This window comes from Lissotriton helveticus, chromosome 5_1 (genome assembly GCF_964261635.1).
Source record: "Lissotriton helveticus chromosome 5_1, aLisHel1.1, whole genome shotgun sequence".
Classification (NCBI taxonomy): Eukaryota; Metazoa; Chordata; class Amphibia; order Caudata; family Salamandridae; genus Lissotriton; species Lissotriton helveticus.
Window position 1 is genome coordinate 1691227002 of NC_136065.1, and position 17566 is coordinate 1691244567.

Sequence of the window (17566 nt, forward strand, 5' to 3'; positions counted from 1 at the left end):
TAAGTGATAAGGAATTCTTCCGTTATGCGCAGATTCGCCACGCTCTGAATTCGGTCTTTTCTCCAGGTACCGTTATCCCCGAAGCATCCCCACTTGAAGATCGGGTGCTTGACGGATACGTGCCCGACAGCACTATTTCAATGATCTACAAGAAATTGATTAATGATCGGGTTGATTTGTTGGTCCGACTTAGAGAGGTTTGGACTAGTGATGGTTTGGAGTTGGACGACGAGGACTGGCAGTCTGCGATATCCTCTCCGAAGGAGGTCGCGATTCCGGCTCGTAAAGCTTAAGATCCTGCACCGGGTCTATGTGACTGGCCCTCGCCTGATTCGTATGGGATATTCTGTGGATGGATTGTGTAAGCGTGGATGCGGTTTAACCGGTACTTTCCTCCACATACTCTGGGAGTGTCCGGAGGTGGTACGGTTCTGGAATCGAGTGCATGCTGTGATGGAGGAGGTCACGGGTGTTGCGCCGTTACCTGAAGCAAGGCGTTGTTTGTTGAATGTTTGGGAGCCGACTGATTATGATGTGGCGCAGACTCCGTGGGGGTCCCTTGGGAATATGGTCGCCAAGAGAGATATCGCACAGTTGTGGGGCTCTCAGAGACCACCCACCATCCTGGCATGGAAGGAGAATATGGACTGGTGTATGTTTAGAGAGAAGAACGGTATATGTGGCACGCGGCAGACCCAAAAAGTGGAGTAAAATCTAGGGCCAATGGAACTCCTACCGGGGTGATATATGTACGCCTCCCTTCACGGATACTCCGGATGTTCCATCTTCCCCCTGACCCAACATTCCTAAGGATATTTCAGCTTTAATGTTTTGAGACTTTGATTTTCCCCCCTGCTGCCCCCGCCTGCATTTATGATTTGTACCAAACTGAAATGCATTTCCTTCCTCGCTGAACGCTTCTCCATTTGTACTGACTTTGCCTTGTTTGTTTATGTTTATTTACCAATAAAAAGAAATATTAAAAAAAAAACGCAAACACTATAAAGCAGACACCGCGTCTGGAAACAAAAGAAGAACAACGGCCTCCGCAGATTTAACACGCCGCCGGCTTTGTGTGGCGTCGGGGTGGGAGGGGGGGCAAAGAGCAGAATTAAAAAGTAATAGCCATTAAAGTGAAAGCTTGGGGCCGCTTTATATTAAAAAAAATTATGGTAAATACGAGCCGCATACAAAGAAAAGCACGCGGTTGCCGTGAATTAGAAAGCACAGGTTATTTAAAAAAAAAAACTGTTGACACGAACAGAAACGAGCGGGAGGCAGCTATAGCCTACGGAGCTTCGGAATACCTTTTAGTACTCCTCGCTGTAGCAGTCTTTGCAACTTCTGCACACGCAGTTGTGACTTGCCCTTCCCAGGCCACAAGAGTGCAGCTGCTGGTACCACTCATGCATATGGCTATTGTGGATCCTGGTCCACTGCAATGAAAGCACCGCAGCCAGCCGTGAAGCAAGCATATTTGAACAAGCATTTGCAATGCAATAGGTCTCGCATTAGGAAAGTTTGAGCTATTGGTATTGTAAATGACAAATTTTTAATTTATGTGTTGGTTTTGAAAATAGTGAAATTAATAGCTTTGTCATTTACAATGCCAATATGTTCAACTTTCTCAAATGTGACACCTATAGCATTTGTAATGCAATATGTGTTGTATTTACGTGACTTAGGTGTATTGATCTTACAAATAACAATGGCTTTTATTTTTTTTAAATAATTAATACTTAAATGAAAGTTATTGTAATTTATAATGGCAAGAGCTTAAACTTTTGTAAATAAGTTTTGTGAAGTGAGGGCGATAGATAGGGCGAGGGCGATAGATAGGGCGAGGGCGATAGATAGGGCGAGGGCGATAGATAGGGCGAGGGCGATAGATAGGGCGAGGGCGATAGATAGGGCGAGGGCGATAGATAGGGCGAGGGCGATAGATAGGGCGAGGGCGATAGATAGGGCGAGGGCGATAGATAGGGCGAGGGCGATAGATAGGGCGAGGGCGATAGATAGGGCGAGGGCGATAGATAGGGCGAGGGCGATAGATAGGGCGAGGGCGATAGATAGGGCGAGGGCGATAGATAGGGCGAGGGCGATAGATAGGGCGAGGGCGATAGATAGGGCGAGGGCGATAGATAGGGCTAGGGCGAGGACGATAGATAGGGCGAGGGCGATAGATAGGGCTAGGGCGAGGACGATAGATAGGGCGAGGACGATAGATAGGGCTAGGGCGATAGATAGGGCGAGGGCGATAGATAGGGCGAGGGCGATAGATAGGGCGAGGGCGATAGATAGGGCGAGGGCGATAGATAGGGCGAGGGCGATAGATAGGGCGAGGGCGATAGATAGGGCGAGGGCGATAGATAGGGCGAGGGCGATAGATAGGGCGAGGGCGATAGATAGGGCGAGGGCGATAGATAGGGCTAGGGCGAGGACGATAGATAGGGCGAGGGCGATAGATAGGGCTAGGGCGAGGACGATAGATAGGGCGAGGACGATAGATAGGGCTAGGGCGATAGATAGGGCGAGGACGATAGATAGGGCGAGGACGATAGATAGAGCGAGGACGATAGATGGAGCGAGGACGGTAGATGGAGCGAGGACGGTAGATGGAGCGAGGACGGTAGATGGAGCGAGGACGGTAGATGGAGCGAGGACGGTAGATGGAGCGAGGACGGTAGATGGAGCGAGGACGGTAGATGGAGCGAGGACGGTAGATGGAGCGAGGACGGTAGATGGAGCGAGGACGGTAGATGGAGCGAGGACGGTAGATGGAGCGAGGACGGTAGATGGAGCGAGGACGGTAGATGGAGCGAGGACGGTAGATGGAGCGAGGACGGTAGATGGAGCGAGGACGGTAGATGGAGCGAGGACGGTAGATGGAGCGAGGACGGTAGATGGAGCGAGGACGGTAGATGGAGCGAGGACGGTAGATGGAGCGAGGACGGTAGATGGAGCGAGGACGGTAGATGGAGCGAGGACGGTAGATGGAGCGAGGACGGTAGATGGAGCGAGGACGGTAGATGGAGCGAGGACGGTAGATGGAGCGAGGACGGTAGATGGAGTGAGGACGGTAGATGGAGTGAGGACGGTAGATGGATAGATGGAGTGAGGGCGGTAGATGGATAGATGGAGTGAGGGCGGTAGATGGATAGATGGAGTCAGGGCGGTAGATGGATAGATGGAGTCAGGGCGGTAGATGGATAGATGGAGTGAGGACGGTAGAGGGATAGATGGAGTGAGGACGGTAGAGGGAGTGAGGACGGTAGATGGAGTGAGGACGGTAGATGGAGTGAGGACGGTAGATGGAGTGAGGACGGTAGATGGAGTGAGGACGGTAGATGGAGTGAGGACGGTAGATGGAGTGAGGACGGTAGATGGAGTGAGGACGGTAGATGGAGTGAGGACGGTAGATGGAGTGAGGACGGTAGATGGAGTGAGGACGGTAGATGGAGTGAGGACGGTAGATGGAGTGAGGACGGTAGATGGAGTGAGGACGGTAGATGGAGTGAGGACGGTAGATGGAGTGAGGACGGTAGATGGAGTGAGGGCGGTAGATGGATGGATGGATAGATGGAGTGAGGGCGGTAGATGGATGGATAGATGGAGTGAGGGAGGTAGATGGATGGATAGATGGAGTGAGGGAGGTAGATGGATGGATAGATGGAGTGAGGGAGGTAGATGGATGGATAGATGGAGTGAGGGAGGTAGATGGATGGATAGATGGAGTGAGGGGGATAGATGGAGTGAGGGAGGTAGATGGATAGATGGAGTGAGGGCGGTAGATGGATAGAGTGAATCTGTTTGTCACAAATTAAGCACTAGGAAAGCAGCACCAATTCCAAAGGCCACACAAGAAATTCTGTAAAGACACAAACCGTGAGCAAAAGGCAGGACTAAGAAAATAAAAGTCACATTGAGCGAACAAATGTACCTGTTTCCCCCCCGCCTCCCCAACACCACCTTAGGAAGGATGCTGTAGGCGGTTATATGTAGATGGCAGCACTATTGCCTTATATTTCCACAGCATAAGCCTGTGTGGGCACCACAGAGAAGCACCGCAAACCGCGGATACAACTGTGTTCTGTTAGTGGCATGGTGAGCGTTAAAACGGGTGTGTTCATACAGCGAGAGTAACGCTTGCCCAAAAGGATATAGTTTTAAAAACAGAAATTGATAATTTGGTGGGGGAACTGGGTCACTAGCACCACTGCAGTCCTTTATTAACTACTACACATGCCTGTCTTCATAAACCTATTACTTACCTGTAACCTGCCCCATAAATCTATATTTACATTCACATGTAAATCTATGTGGCATTGTGTGTCCGGAGAGCACCCAAAAATGTTGCTGGGTTGACGAAATTATGTGCCCCAAAAAGTCAAATTTACTGAAAACAGCTGCCGCTAAAATCCTATTAAAGTTTAGTCCATATACTCTTCTTTCAGGTACATTTCCCCCCCCAAAAAAATCATATTGTGAAGCTGCTGCCTCATGAAACACCGCCACTTCATTATTTGCAAATTAAGCATTACGAAGGCAGCAGTAGCTACGTGTTTACTGAGCAATGTAACTAAAAGGTTTACGAAACTAAAAGCCACATATCAAGTTTAAAGGGCACGCCTAAAACATTAAAAGCAGATATCGTGAACAAAGGCACAATACACAGTGAAGTGTAAAAGCCAAACGTTACGTCCAAAAGACTCGTATATAGGTAAAGAAGGTTTGTGTGGCCTGAAAAGGACACATTCGGATTCCAAAGAATGCACAAGAAGCACTTTAAAAGCACAAATGGTGAGCATAAAGCACATATAAGACAAAAAAAACTCACATATAGCAAAGAAAAGTACATGTTTGGCCTCCCCACTTTAGGATGCAGTAGGCTGTTAGGTGTACATGGCAAGCCCTATTACCCTTATATCTCCACAGCATAAGCCCTGTGGGCACCACAAGGAAGCACAAAGTACAGCCGCTGAATAGAAAGCAAATACAAGGACTGTGGTCTGTTTCTGGGATGGCGAGCTTTAGGCAGGGTGTGTACATACAGCACGACTAGCATCTGACCAAAAGGTTGTTGGAGAAAACTCTGTACACGGTTAATGCGGTGGGGGGACCGGGTCACTAGCACCATTGCACTCCTCCTTCATTAACTACTCCACATGCCTGTCTTCAAAAGCACATTACTTACCTGTAACAGTAGCTTTGCAACATAAATCCTGATGTCCATTTGTGTATATTCCAAACATCAATATATCTGTAAAGCCACTGAAATTATATGGCTGACGACCACCCAAATATATGGTCGGGTTGACTAAATTATGCACATTAAAAATGACAAATTTACGGTGCCTTGTCTGTATGCTAAAGATCGCAATGCAAAACCCGTAAACACATATCGTTTTCAAAGTATAAGTTGTGCATAAACCATTCACAAGCACTAACAGGGCGGCAATAGCTAATTATTCCCATCTACATACAAAATAATTTCATAGCATAGCACCACTTGCGTTCAAATGTATTACATGTATCAAAATTAACAGTACTTCGTCCACAATAAAAGATGAATAACTACAACTAAACAATAAAAAATATTTGCCAAACTCGTACGGTGCCACTTTCACCCTTTAACAACATCCCACCCTTATTTCTACAGTTTATATGCTTTATGTTGTGCAAGCTAAACAGAAAACACCCTGTGTGAAGCTACCGCATAATTAAAACGCATGCATCTCTTCTCTTAGAAATTAAAGTGTTAAAGCGGCAGTAGCGGAGGCCCTATTAAAATTCAGATGATCAACTCTGTGTAACGCAAGTTACAAATTAACCAGTACCAAAACGGCTATACCTACATGTTTGCAGCTACACACCAACCATGTTTGTAGCTTTAAATTGAAACAGAATCAATTTGTTAAATTAAACTTAAAACTTCGTTTTTTTTTGTTTACAAAATTGCTTTCACGAGGTTTGTAACTGTGTTAATTACATAAAATACATAAACATATGTTATGGGGAAGAGAGCAGGCTCAAAGTCTGCTGTAGTGTAAGTTTCGGTGTAAAATTCTACACTTCAGAAAGGATTCCAGCACACGCTAATGAAGCGTAAACAAGCTGAGCAAGACATTGTGAAGTAAAGATAAGAGAAAACTAGCCAGAGTCCACGAAAGTCTCTTGTTACAGACACAGGCTACAGCGTGGGAAACAAGCACCGTTTGTGAAGCATCACCATACAAAACCTGACGGCGATAATGCATTCCATTCAGACTTGCATAATCACGGTTTCACTCCCTCAGTCCTAAACGCCAAACGGATTGCAATAAGCCTTCGTGACATTTACTCAAACACACGCAGTTAGCAGGGGCGGAGCGGGGAGAGGGTGTTAAGCAGCAGGGGCCTTTGAAGTGAAGCTTCACTTCAAAGGTGTGGGAGGAGTGCGGCAGAGGGAACAGACGGCGATTTGGTGATGTGCACGCGCATTTCAAGCGCATTGACCTTAAAGCCACGGGCACAGCACCAAATCGCCAAGTTGGGTAAAGTCTGTTTAGGCCCCTATAGAGCTTCGCCAGCTAGGCGCATGCGCCCAGCAGGCGAGCCCTAAAAAGGAAGTGCAGCGTCCATTTCGGGCGCACAGTGGCATAATTCAAGTGATTAAAAAGTATAAAGCAGGGCGGCCAGCACTGAAGTAGCATAGCGCATGCAGGAGTGCTGCACTGTGCTCAAGTAAACAGAGGCGTGGTTGGCTAAAGGACAAGCCTCCGCCATTGTCCCGGCTGCTTTGCCAGCAGCTGCCACGATGAAACAAGCACAAACATGAAAGCGGGTGCCGTGCTAGGCGCCGTACTGTTACAATATCCCTAACACAAAATAAAGGAAGTAGTCCCTAACCAAACGCCTAAACATCTAGTAGCGAAAGATAACTGTAGTCGGTCAGTGCAGCTTTTTAGAAAACGGAAGCAATGTATAGGGAACACCAACCAATAACGAGCTAGGAAACAAGAGCAGGAAGCAGGCAGGACTAATCTCGGTATACTTTTTACTCCAGGTCTTACAGACGCGCTTGCCTAGGCTCGACCTAAAAACGGTGTGTTAGTTTCATGGCACATGTCGGTACTAGAGGAGATTTATGTAGTCAGTGAAAGTGGGGATATGTTAACAATGACCCTTCTTTTTACTAGTGGCGACTAGTTCTGTAAGAAGGGTTTGACAGGAGTAGCAAAGTTGGGAAAACACCACATCATCATCATCATCTACAGATTATATCCCATTGGATCAGTGATACGAGGTCCAATTAAGGATATACAAGGTTTATTATGGATGAACTTGAGTAAATTCTGTCTAGTACCACACTGAGACGACTGAAGAGTTAAAAAATCACGTGCGCTGCTGGTACAGCTCTGCAATGGTTAACCGCCATGTTTAAATATCATGGGGAGAATGTATTATGCAGTAATATACTTAAATCTGTAATAATGTTATGAGGATTGTTTTCCTTATGAAATGCTTTCTACTGTCATTCACGGGTAGACTGAAACGGTTGAAAAGGATCACGTTGCCAAGGTTTCTCTAATATTTCAACAATACACTTGTGATCTTACAACATAAGATTTCCAAGGATCTACACTCCCTTTTAACGGACTTAATATGGCTTACAATAGGAAGACAGTAGCACTGAGACCGCACCAGTTGCAGATCTCAAGCCAAACGGGAGAACCGGTTTTCGAATTTTTACTTGGCCACTCAGCTGAAATGAACGATTGAGTGGTTGTTATGAGAGACGTATGAAGAAACACCCTTTAACTAGAACACTGGAGATATCAATAGCGGAGGTCTTATTAGGGGATCACAATACACACACTACATTTATCAAGCTGATACATATGGCACTGTTGAAAAAGGTGTCCCAAACAAAGAAAAATATGTACAAAAAGCCTCACGTGAACAGCCTACTCAAAGGTTTAACTCTTTGACCTTATGTTAGTACATTGCACTGATTGTCGTTCCTCTCCAGGTGTGCTCTAGACCAATTTCCATGTATAATGGAATAGAAGTCACTAGGGGTCCAAAACCATCCTATTTGTTAAAATGTGAAACAAGAGTAAGTGAAGAAAACAGAGAAAGTAGGTGAAGAACAGTTTTATTTGAAATAGGAGCCCTTGTCTGCAGCATTTTGCTCAGCCACGAAACAATCTAAATGTCTGTTGAACTCGTGCCTCACCAAGCACCACACTATGAACAGTGACACTCCAACATTTCACAGCATGAGTGGACAGTGGTAACCATAACATACTACCCTCCCAAACCCAGTGACTGTCAAGATAGCTGTAATGATGGAGGTGTTCTACAGAGCTTTGTAGGCAACCTGTCTATTTCGAATCTCGCCAACCCTCATGATTCTCTTTTGAAGCTCAAAAAAGAAACTTGTTATGGTCTTGCTAAAAAAGGTCCTTTGGTGCAATTTCCATTCCTCCGCCACCATCCAAGCTGCATATATTCAACAGCATTTGTTAGGAAACAACCGGTCTCATCCTGCTTGTTTACAGTGTTAACTGAGTGCAAGCATTAGGTCATTTTCCAAATCATCAGACTCTAGTTCATTAGTTGCACATGTATAGCATAACACATTTCTGAAGCACGGAAACATATATACAAACAATGAGGAACTCACAGCATGAGGATGCACCGCAGGGTCAGAATTTGGGAAGAATTTGTTCGCCAAGATAAAAATGCTTCTTCTTGAGTGGTTCTGACGGATCATGTCCACCACAATCTACAGCAGGAAGATAAAATACCTTGTTGTTGAAACTTTCTGCAAGTCTAATACTTTCAACTTCATCCTCATTTTATAAATGTTGAAACGTTGTAAAATTGTGCTATGAGCCCTGAATCAATTATTCAGGTGTATGTGATTATACATATAAAAGCTAAACTTGACCAACGGTGTTGAACCAAGTCAACAGAAGATTAAAATTAATAATTCCGAGAGTTACTGTAATACTGACTTTATTAATTTTAGAACTAGATAACTGAACAGTAATTTAATAGTTAAAGAAGTCGATTTTGGATAACTTCCTATATAAAATATACCTGATGACTGCCAAAATACAAAAGGTGATCATTCAAGATCGGTGGAATTAAAGAACTGCTGTAAATCGGCATTCTACTGCCCTTCAAACCTGTGGTACCACAGTTCCATTTCAAGGCGAAGAAAACAGACGATTTTCACTGTTGGAGATCAAGCTGGGTCCCCTGGCACAAACCTTTGACCTGGCGGCCCAACCACGCACTACTTAGAGAGGACAACCACCACAAAATGTTCCTCACCGGGGCAGTGATGTGAGACACGGAGGATTCAGCTATGGAAACCCATTACGTAAACTCCCTGTGTATAAGAGCAATATACTTTGCTGAGTGGGCACCATGGTTGGTTTGCCTCCTCAGCTAAGTTAATAGCTTTTATAGCAACAGGCTGTAATGGTGGCCTCAATGAAGGCTTTAAGGATACTTGGAAGGTAAGAGGGGGATCTTCAACAAAGGACTGGGATGGACAACAATAGTTGAACACAGAGCGCCATTGTTCGCCAATTACATGCTGTTGTATGTTCAGAAACCGTGTCTCTCTGTTCCACGACTAATGTACCTTTTGCGTTTGTTTGGTAAAGCTTCAGAACTTCAGACCCACCTACATCTTTTTGATAGGTCTGCACCCAAAGACCACGCACGCTGCAAATCTCCAATGGGTTACTGAGAATTTCAAATACTTTGTTATAAAACACAAAGGATCTGTAATTAAGTAGGGAACTGAACTATTATTCCGTATACAGAAACACGAGGCTACCTAAAGAAAGCTCTGATTATATATTGAGGGCAGGGGGACTGTTTGCAATCATCTCCTTGCCCCAGCTACTATATGTTCAAATATACTGCAAAATACCCCAACACAAGGACTTTCAGATTCTTCTTGTGACTTCGATCCTCCCTATAGGATGGTGGTGTCCCTAGGATCTCCTATCCTAAATGTACACAACCATATTTGACAGCGGGCAGGAGATCTCTGATAAGCAACTATACTATTGGGCGACATAGCTATAACGAAGAGATGATTGGATATTCGGCGGCGGATGATCCTGTGTTTAGATTAGCAATTTATTTAGAGGAAGGTACGCAAGTCCTCTACATGCTATATGAACCTCCATACGACATGTACTACCCGTAGTCACCACCATTTCAATACACTATTGGCATACAGCCCTGATATCAAGTGAGTGGAAGAGAACATTTACACGACGGACCCCTTTCTGGATGGGGAATGTTTTAACCCAGGTTACCATACACCCTTTTTTTTTTTTAGATACTTACTATAGAGACACGCCTTGAGTGAACATGTTGTGGGGCAAATACCCAAGTTCAACCTGCTCCAGCCCAAAATTACAAATGAATAACTGTCTGAGAAAGGTGTATCACAAGCCTATTTAGCTCTGGTTTTGAATACACTGATCCACTCAGGGATCTGAGAACCAAATGAGAGACACATGTGAGTAAACTGGAGGAAGAGGAGAAGGCCCCTAGAGCCCCAGCCATTAATCCTAGATTTAGAGATTCAGATTCACAATTTATATATTTCCATTCTAGATAAAGAGTCACAATTTAAATGTTTCTATAGGTCCTGCTCCTATTCTGAAATGTTGTGGAAGACCCCCAATGCCATAGATGCCATATGGACAAAGGAACACTCCTACACACAATTTGGTCGTGCCCGATCACTGCCCTTTGCAGCAGCTACATACAACACTTGGCAGGGTGAGGAAATGTCCTATAACTTCCAATCACGATATGACGGTACTTGGAATTATGGACAAAATGGCCGGTTTTAGACATACTCTAAATCGAATATCGGTAGCCAGGAGATTGATGATAACTGAATGTGACATTGAGAGACGCATTCCTGGTGGCCCAAAAGCTGAGGGATGGACTGGACTGCTTAAGCAGCAGACATTGGATATTCTAAATGGGGCAGTAAATACAAATATGGAAGTGTTTCGGGCCCATGGTTGCAATACTTCAATAATAGTTTTTCCTTTAGTTCTGAAATATTACCAAGAATATTTTTGTATACTGATTTTCTCAATGTTTGCATCACTGCTGTCTATGCATGGTTGCGTTTTCATCTTTAAGTCAATAACAAGTTATTGAAAAATAAAATGTGGGTGGTCACGGCAAACTTAAGTCGTAGCTGACATCGTAGGCCCACGCCAAACGCTAAGTGGCCCCTAAATTATTGCAAAGGTTAATGTTGACCAAGGAAAAAACATAATGCAGAAAGCGAATACAGAATGTAATAATATGGATGTAGAATATGAGAATCTGCTTTCATGGTTACCCACACTCTTAGCTGGTGTTTTGCTGTTTTCTGACCAGTCTGACTGGGAGCCTGCTAACCAAGACACCAGTCACTGTGCTCTCCCAGAATTTTACAATGGTAAGTACTTTGGTACCTCCACAATTGGCTACTGGTGTACCCTTATAAGTCCCTAGTATATGGTACTGAGGTACCCAGGTCATATATACACCAGGGGTCTCCCATGGGCTGCATGTAGTATGCCACCCGTGAGAGACCACTCAAACTGTGACTACAGGCCTGCCATTGCAGCCTATGTGATTGGGTGCTTGCACCTCATCACAGATATAAGTTTCCTTACATCTGCGGTCACTACACTTAAAACCTGTAAATCAACCCAGTGGAGGCTCTTTAGTCCTGAGGGCAGGGTGCTTGGCTACAAGTGTGAGGGTGCCCGTATATCAGCAGGGCACCCCTACAAAGCCCGGAGTTTATTCTGTAGGCTTTGTAAGAGCGGTCAGCCATTTAATACACATAGTGGACATCAAGTCAATCACGAGTTGTCCAACTATATATTGGCTGCACCGAAACTGGTCATGTTTGGAATCAAACATGCTGGAATCCTACCCCAACTGTGATCCCCAGTGTTGGATGTAGGATCCTGTGTACTACGGGGCTTCCCTAGGGTACCCCCTGTATTCGCAGTAGCAGCCTTTCTGGGTCTAATAGCAAGCTAGTGCTGCTGGTGACCAGACAGATTTCTGCCCTCCTGCTCCTAAGCTGAGCTCTAGCAGGAGAAGGCAGAACAATAGGTTTCCTGCCACATGGAGGTGTAACCACCTCCCAGACAGGACTTAGTGTGTTGGGCTGCGACGGGGGCACTTGCCAGCACCACCAGAATGGTTTGAATGGCACATTTGGTTCCCTCCTTGAAAACTCCAGTTTGAGCCAGTTCAGGGAGCCCTTAGCTCCCGTTCCAGCGTAAAACTGGACAAAGGGCATGCGAGTATCATCCCCTCTGTCCAGCCCCTCCTCTGGGAGGGGCCCCTGAATCGTCACAACCTTCTCCCTAGGATACTTAAGGGCTTAACTGTGGGTGGCTCTTCAGATTAGTCGCTGGACAAGATTCAAACTCGGAATCACTTCAACTTCAATCGTCTGGGCACCTGGGACTTCGCCTGGAACCAAGACTGCACCAAGGAAGACTCCTGCTTCTCCTGGTCTTGTCGTTCTGCAAGTCTTCCCTGTCGTCTGTGCTTGTGAGTCAGCCAGGTTCCTCTCCATGCCTGTGGGCATCAAAGACACTCAAGAGTCTCCTTTGGAGTGTAGGAGTCGCTTCCCTGCATCTGCAGGCACTGCAACAAAGCTGACTGGTCTGCTGCTCCCAACGTCCCACAGACTCTGAAAGGCTCAGCAACACAGGTGGTGATTCTGCAACTCCCTTGAGGCCTGATCTCTCCTCTCAACAAGTTTAAAGCCAGTATCCGTTGTCGGAACTGCTGGAGCAGAACCCCTGGGCACCGCATCGACTTGCTGTTGTCCAGGGCTTATTGGCTCTCTCCTCCAGAGATCTTCGGGATACAAGAAGCTGGATCCTCCAGCATCTTTCCTGCCAAGATCCTTGTCCTCACTGCATCCTCTGCATGGTGGGCCTGCATCTTTGGTGAACTGCTCGAGGTCCTCCTGCGACTTCTGTGCCTTTGGCATGTGGGTCCTCTTAAGGGTCTTCTTGGCTTCAGTGGGCTTCCCTGCTTGCTCAGGGCCTGTTGACTCTCCTGCACTTGCTGAGTCCCATGGACCTTGCTGGTCCCAATGCTGCACCTTTTTAGTTTACCACGTCTGTTGCTGCTGCCAAGGCTTGTTGGCGCTACAGCCGAACATCAACCCCCAGTTTCATCACTTACAATGTGGGACAGCTCATGAATTGTCGTCAAGGTCACCGTCATCTCTCTTGCATCTTCCTAATAGGTGGTCATTGGTCTTCCATGCCTCCTGGTCACTTACAAGTGGCATAGACTCAGTCCCCTCTGCTTGCAGGTTCTCATCTTCAAGAATCCATCCTTCAATTCCACCAGACTCTTTCACCTTCTTCACCAGTGGCATCCATTGTGGTCTACGGCGGTTTCCGATGTCACTTCGCACTGATACACCCGGCTTTCCTGGTGTGGGTATCCTGGTTCCTGGGGTATCCATGGGTGGGGTGCCATTCCAACTTTGTCTTCTACATGGTTCACTGGAAAGAGTCCTTCTTAAAAACTGCAACCGCCACATTCCTATTAATTCAACGGTGCTGTGTTTCCACTCTGCACACAGCCTCTGTGGGGTTCCTGGGTACTTACGTCGGGTGGTTCCGTGTGTTCACAGCTCTTCTGAGTCTTCTGGTCTAAGTCCCAACTTCAGTCGCAGTTCGCATTCCACTTCGCCTGGAGACCACTGTGTATTTGTCCTTACTTACCTGTTTAAATTTGAAGGATTGTGTTCATATCTCCGGGTAGGAGACATACTAATGTGCGAGTGTGTATAATAAATATACTTATTTTTATAACTACACTGTGTGGTTCTGGTGAAACAAGCTGCTTAACAGTCATTATGGTATAAGCGTGAAGGCTGTTCTCCACAGCTACTACTTTGAGAGCTTTCTATGGTTGTCTAAGACCACTGAAATCACCATAAGGGCTGTCTGGATTAGAGCAAGGTACTTCACTTAAAGTGTGCACCATATACTAAGCCAGCCTCCTAAAATGGATTTTCTGAAAGAATCGGGGTGGCTAAAATGAGTGTGTAATATGAGCCGCAGAATACCGCGAGAGAAGATTATTGGAAAAAGAAGGAAGAAAAAGGCTTTAATTTTGTTAAATTGATCTTCACAATTTGTATAATACGTGAAATTTGCAGTTGTGGCTCTGTAGAGCTTTTATCACTTAACAGTATAGTAGTAGTCAGACAGCAAACGTGAAGAGGTTTGAATGGGTGATGAGATGGAATTAAAGCCTGGAAGCCCACCATGTAAACATGGAAAGACAGAACAAAACAGGTCATGGCTCCGAGGACTTTATATCAAGGGCAATCTTTCTGAAACTATTAGACTTATCAGATAATACACCTCGGCTACAGTGCGACACCACATTTTACCATTTTGTTCAATAGCCTTAGTGACAACTTTGTGATCTCAAAACCAGCCTTGGAGTAAATGATAACATTACACCCCAAAGTATCACAGCAAAAAACTGTGTCCTTTCCACTCACAAGGCCAGCCTGTTAACTGTAGAGTTCATCAGGGCTCATCGGTTACCTCCACTATTGAAAGCATATCTCAGACTGTTTGCTGAAATAATCAAGAGGTTCAAGTTTCAACATGAGGGGTACACCAATGATACCTATGCATTAGTACACACTGGGGCAAACAAAAGCCTACAGTTCCATATAATTAGGCAGCTCCGCCAAGTGCCCCCATTAAAGGTTAGACTACTGCATTTCAGTGCTTTTCCCTCACATTGCTGCACAGAAATGCATTAGTCACACAATTCATAGCTTCTAGATTGTTTAACAGGCATGTGATCCTCTCATTGCGACAGTGTGAAATTATTACAATAGCCTGAGTTTAGGGCTGTTCAGACCGTGTTATATGTATTTGTATAGTGCGCTAATCACCTATGAGGGTATCCAGGCCATTTGCACGTTTGCAGGCAGTTGTCGCCTGGTAAGGTTAATTAATCAAAGAACCAGGTTTTCAGCATCTTGCAGAACTCGAGAAGCAATGAAAAGATTCTATTGTGGCGAGGGAGGTTTTAGGGGGAAGAGATATGAGAATGCGCAGTCTCTGCTGTGGCTGTGCAGATTCTGGGTATGCGTGCCAGAGAGACCAGCTGAGCCAAGGTGCTTGGGAGATATGTAGAAGTGTATGCGGCTGTGAAGGTATGCCCGGCCGGTGTTGTGTAGTGCTTTGTATGTGGGTATGAGCAGTCTGAAATGGATGCGTTTGTCAAGTGGAAGCAAGTGCAGTTCTCCGAGGTGTAGGGTGATGTGAATGTGTTGAGGTAGGTTTAGTGTGAGTCTTGATGCTGTATTTGGAGTGGTTTGGAGCCAGTTCAGGAACTTCTTAGCGATTCCTGTGTAAAGTATGTTGTAATAATCTAGTCTGCTGGTGATGAAGGCCCATGTAAACGTTTTCCTGGTATTCTCATGTAGTCATTTGAAGAGCTTTTGTAGCTTTCCACTCCAGTTTTGTTAGTGTTTAATTTGAGGCAGTTGCTTTTCATCCACGAGCTTACTGCAGTTATGCATGTGGCGAAGTTGTTAGTTTTAATAGGGGGCTGGTCACAGGGAGAGTATCAGTTGGATATCATCTGCGTAGGAGAGTATGTTGATGTTGTACGATCAGATGAGGTCCGCAATGTAAATATTGAATAAAATTGGCTGAGGGATGGATCTTGAGGTACTCCAGATAGAAGGTTGTTGGCTTTCGATGTGTAGGACGGCAGGTTGACTGTGTTCTTCCTGTGAGACAGGAACAAATCCTGTTGAGGGTGCGTCATTCTATGTCTGTCTCATGTAGTCTTCGGACCAGAGTGGAGTGGGAGACCATGTCGAGGCCGGAGAAGAGGTAAAGTAGTATAAGGGATGCTGTCTTTCAACGGTCTAGGATCATCCTTATGTCGTCGGTTCCTGTAAGAAGGCAGTCTCTGTGCTGTGGTTTGGCCGGACACCTGATCGTGTTAGGTCTACGAGCTAGTTTGAGTTGAGACCTTGAGAGTTTTTTTGATGCGTGGGGTCTGTCAATGGTTTCTTGAGCAGTGCATTGGCCAACACACGTTTCCATGTAGCCAGGAATATCTCAAAAGTGATGGAGGTTTTCATGATATGGGTGAGGACTTTGCTGATAGGGACAGCTCCAGTGTTGTAGATGTGGTGGGGCAGGAGTCTGTAGGTGCCCCTAAGTAAACTATTCTCATTATGCTGGCTGTTTTTTCTGTGGTGTGTATTTCCCAGGCCGGTATGGGTTTTTCAATGGCTGTTTCAGGGTAGGCCAGAGAAGAGGGTGCAAGGGTTCAATTGAGGGTTGCAATTGTTGTATATGGCTTGGATATTGTCGCTAAAGACTTCTGAGAAGTTTGACATAATTCTTGCGAGGGAATGAAGTATTTGGTGGTGGCGACTGGTGAAGTAAAGTCTTTGGTAATTGTAATGGTTTATTTCTGCTGGTGTCTAGGGCCACCTTATTTTTTTGATTTGTTGGTGGTAGCATCTTAGGGCTGTCTTTTTTTTGTTTTCTAGGTAGTTTGTTCTCTATTTGCTTTCCAGTTGTTTGCAATGTTGCTTGGAGTTCCTCAGTGTACCAGCTGACCTCTATCTACATTATTCTCTGTGCATTGTGTTCACGAAGTGCCAACGAGTAAGTGCATTTTGTGATCCATTAATTCAGGTTTTTGATGTCACTGTTTAGGTCTTTGGTAAAGGTGGGTTGATACAGGTGCAGATTATCTACCCAGGTAAGAGTCCTGGGTGCTGCTCCTCCTTTCTATGGCATTTTGGTGGTGGTGTATCTCATTAGGTGAGACATGCTGATAAGGAATGTATTTATTTATAAAGTTTTATATAGCGCGAACAAGATCCCAAAGGATATCAGATGATATGGTCAGTCCAGGTGAGCAGTGTAGTTACTATGGTTTCAATGTTTTTTTACGGGTGGTGAAGATCAGGTCTAGTATGTGTCCGGCAGAGTGTGTGGATCCGGAGATATGTTGTGACAGGCCCAGGTTCTGCTAGGCTCTCTAGGAGTCTAATAATGTTGGAGTTGCTCTTGTCTTGAAGGTGGAAGTTGAAGTCTCCTAGTAGGAAGTAGTTGCTGCAGTCTATGGTGAAGGAGGTGATGAAGTCGGCAATGTTGGTGAAAAGGGATGTAGGTCCTGAAGGTCAGTATAAGAGGGTTCCGCTTAGACTGTTTTTTTTTTGCAGAGTTTTATATAGCGCAAACTAGACCCGAACCGAATCAGGTATCCGAGCGCTTTACATATTTTTTCCAGTTACGTTACATGAGGACACACTTTCATTTTAGGCACGGGGAGATTAAGTGATTTGCCTAGAATCACAGGAGGTTTTTGGCGTCGTTACCGAGACTCGAACCCAGATCGCCAGGTCCGAGGTCGAGCGCCCTAGCCGTTAGGCCAACTCCTCTCCCCTATGTTGCTAAAGTCTGCATCTTGAAGTACAGGTGCTCCATGTAGGGAG

The 17566-nt window shown here is 45.5% G+C and overlaps 1 protein-coding gene across 5 annotated transcripts in view; it reads right to left on the reverse strand.

Annotated features, from left to right (window-relative positions):
- TINF2 (TERF1 interacting nuclear factor 2) overlaps window positions 1-17566 on the reverse strand; it is a 237388-nt gene that overhangs the window by 196168 nt on the left and 23654 nt on the right. For all 5 annotated transcript variants that reach the window (XR_013594963.1, XM_078644938.1, XM_078644937.1 and 2 more), the window contains exon 3: window positions 8669-8770. Coding sequence is in view for 4 of the 5 variants with exons in the window: in XM_078644938.1 (XP_078501064.1) it covers window positions 8669-8770 (102 nt within the window). In the remaining variant the exon portion in view is untranslated. The remainder of the gene's footprint in view (window positions 1-8668; window positions 8771-17566) is intronic.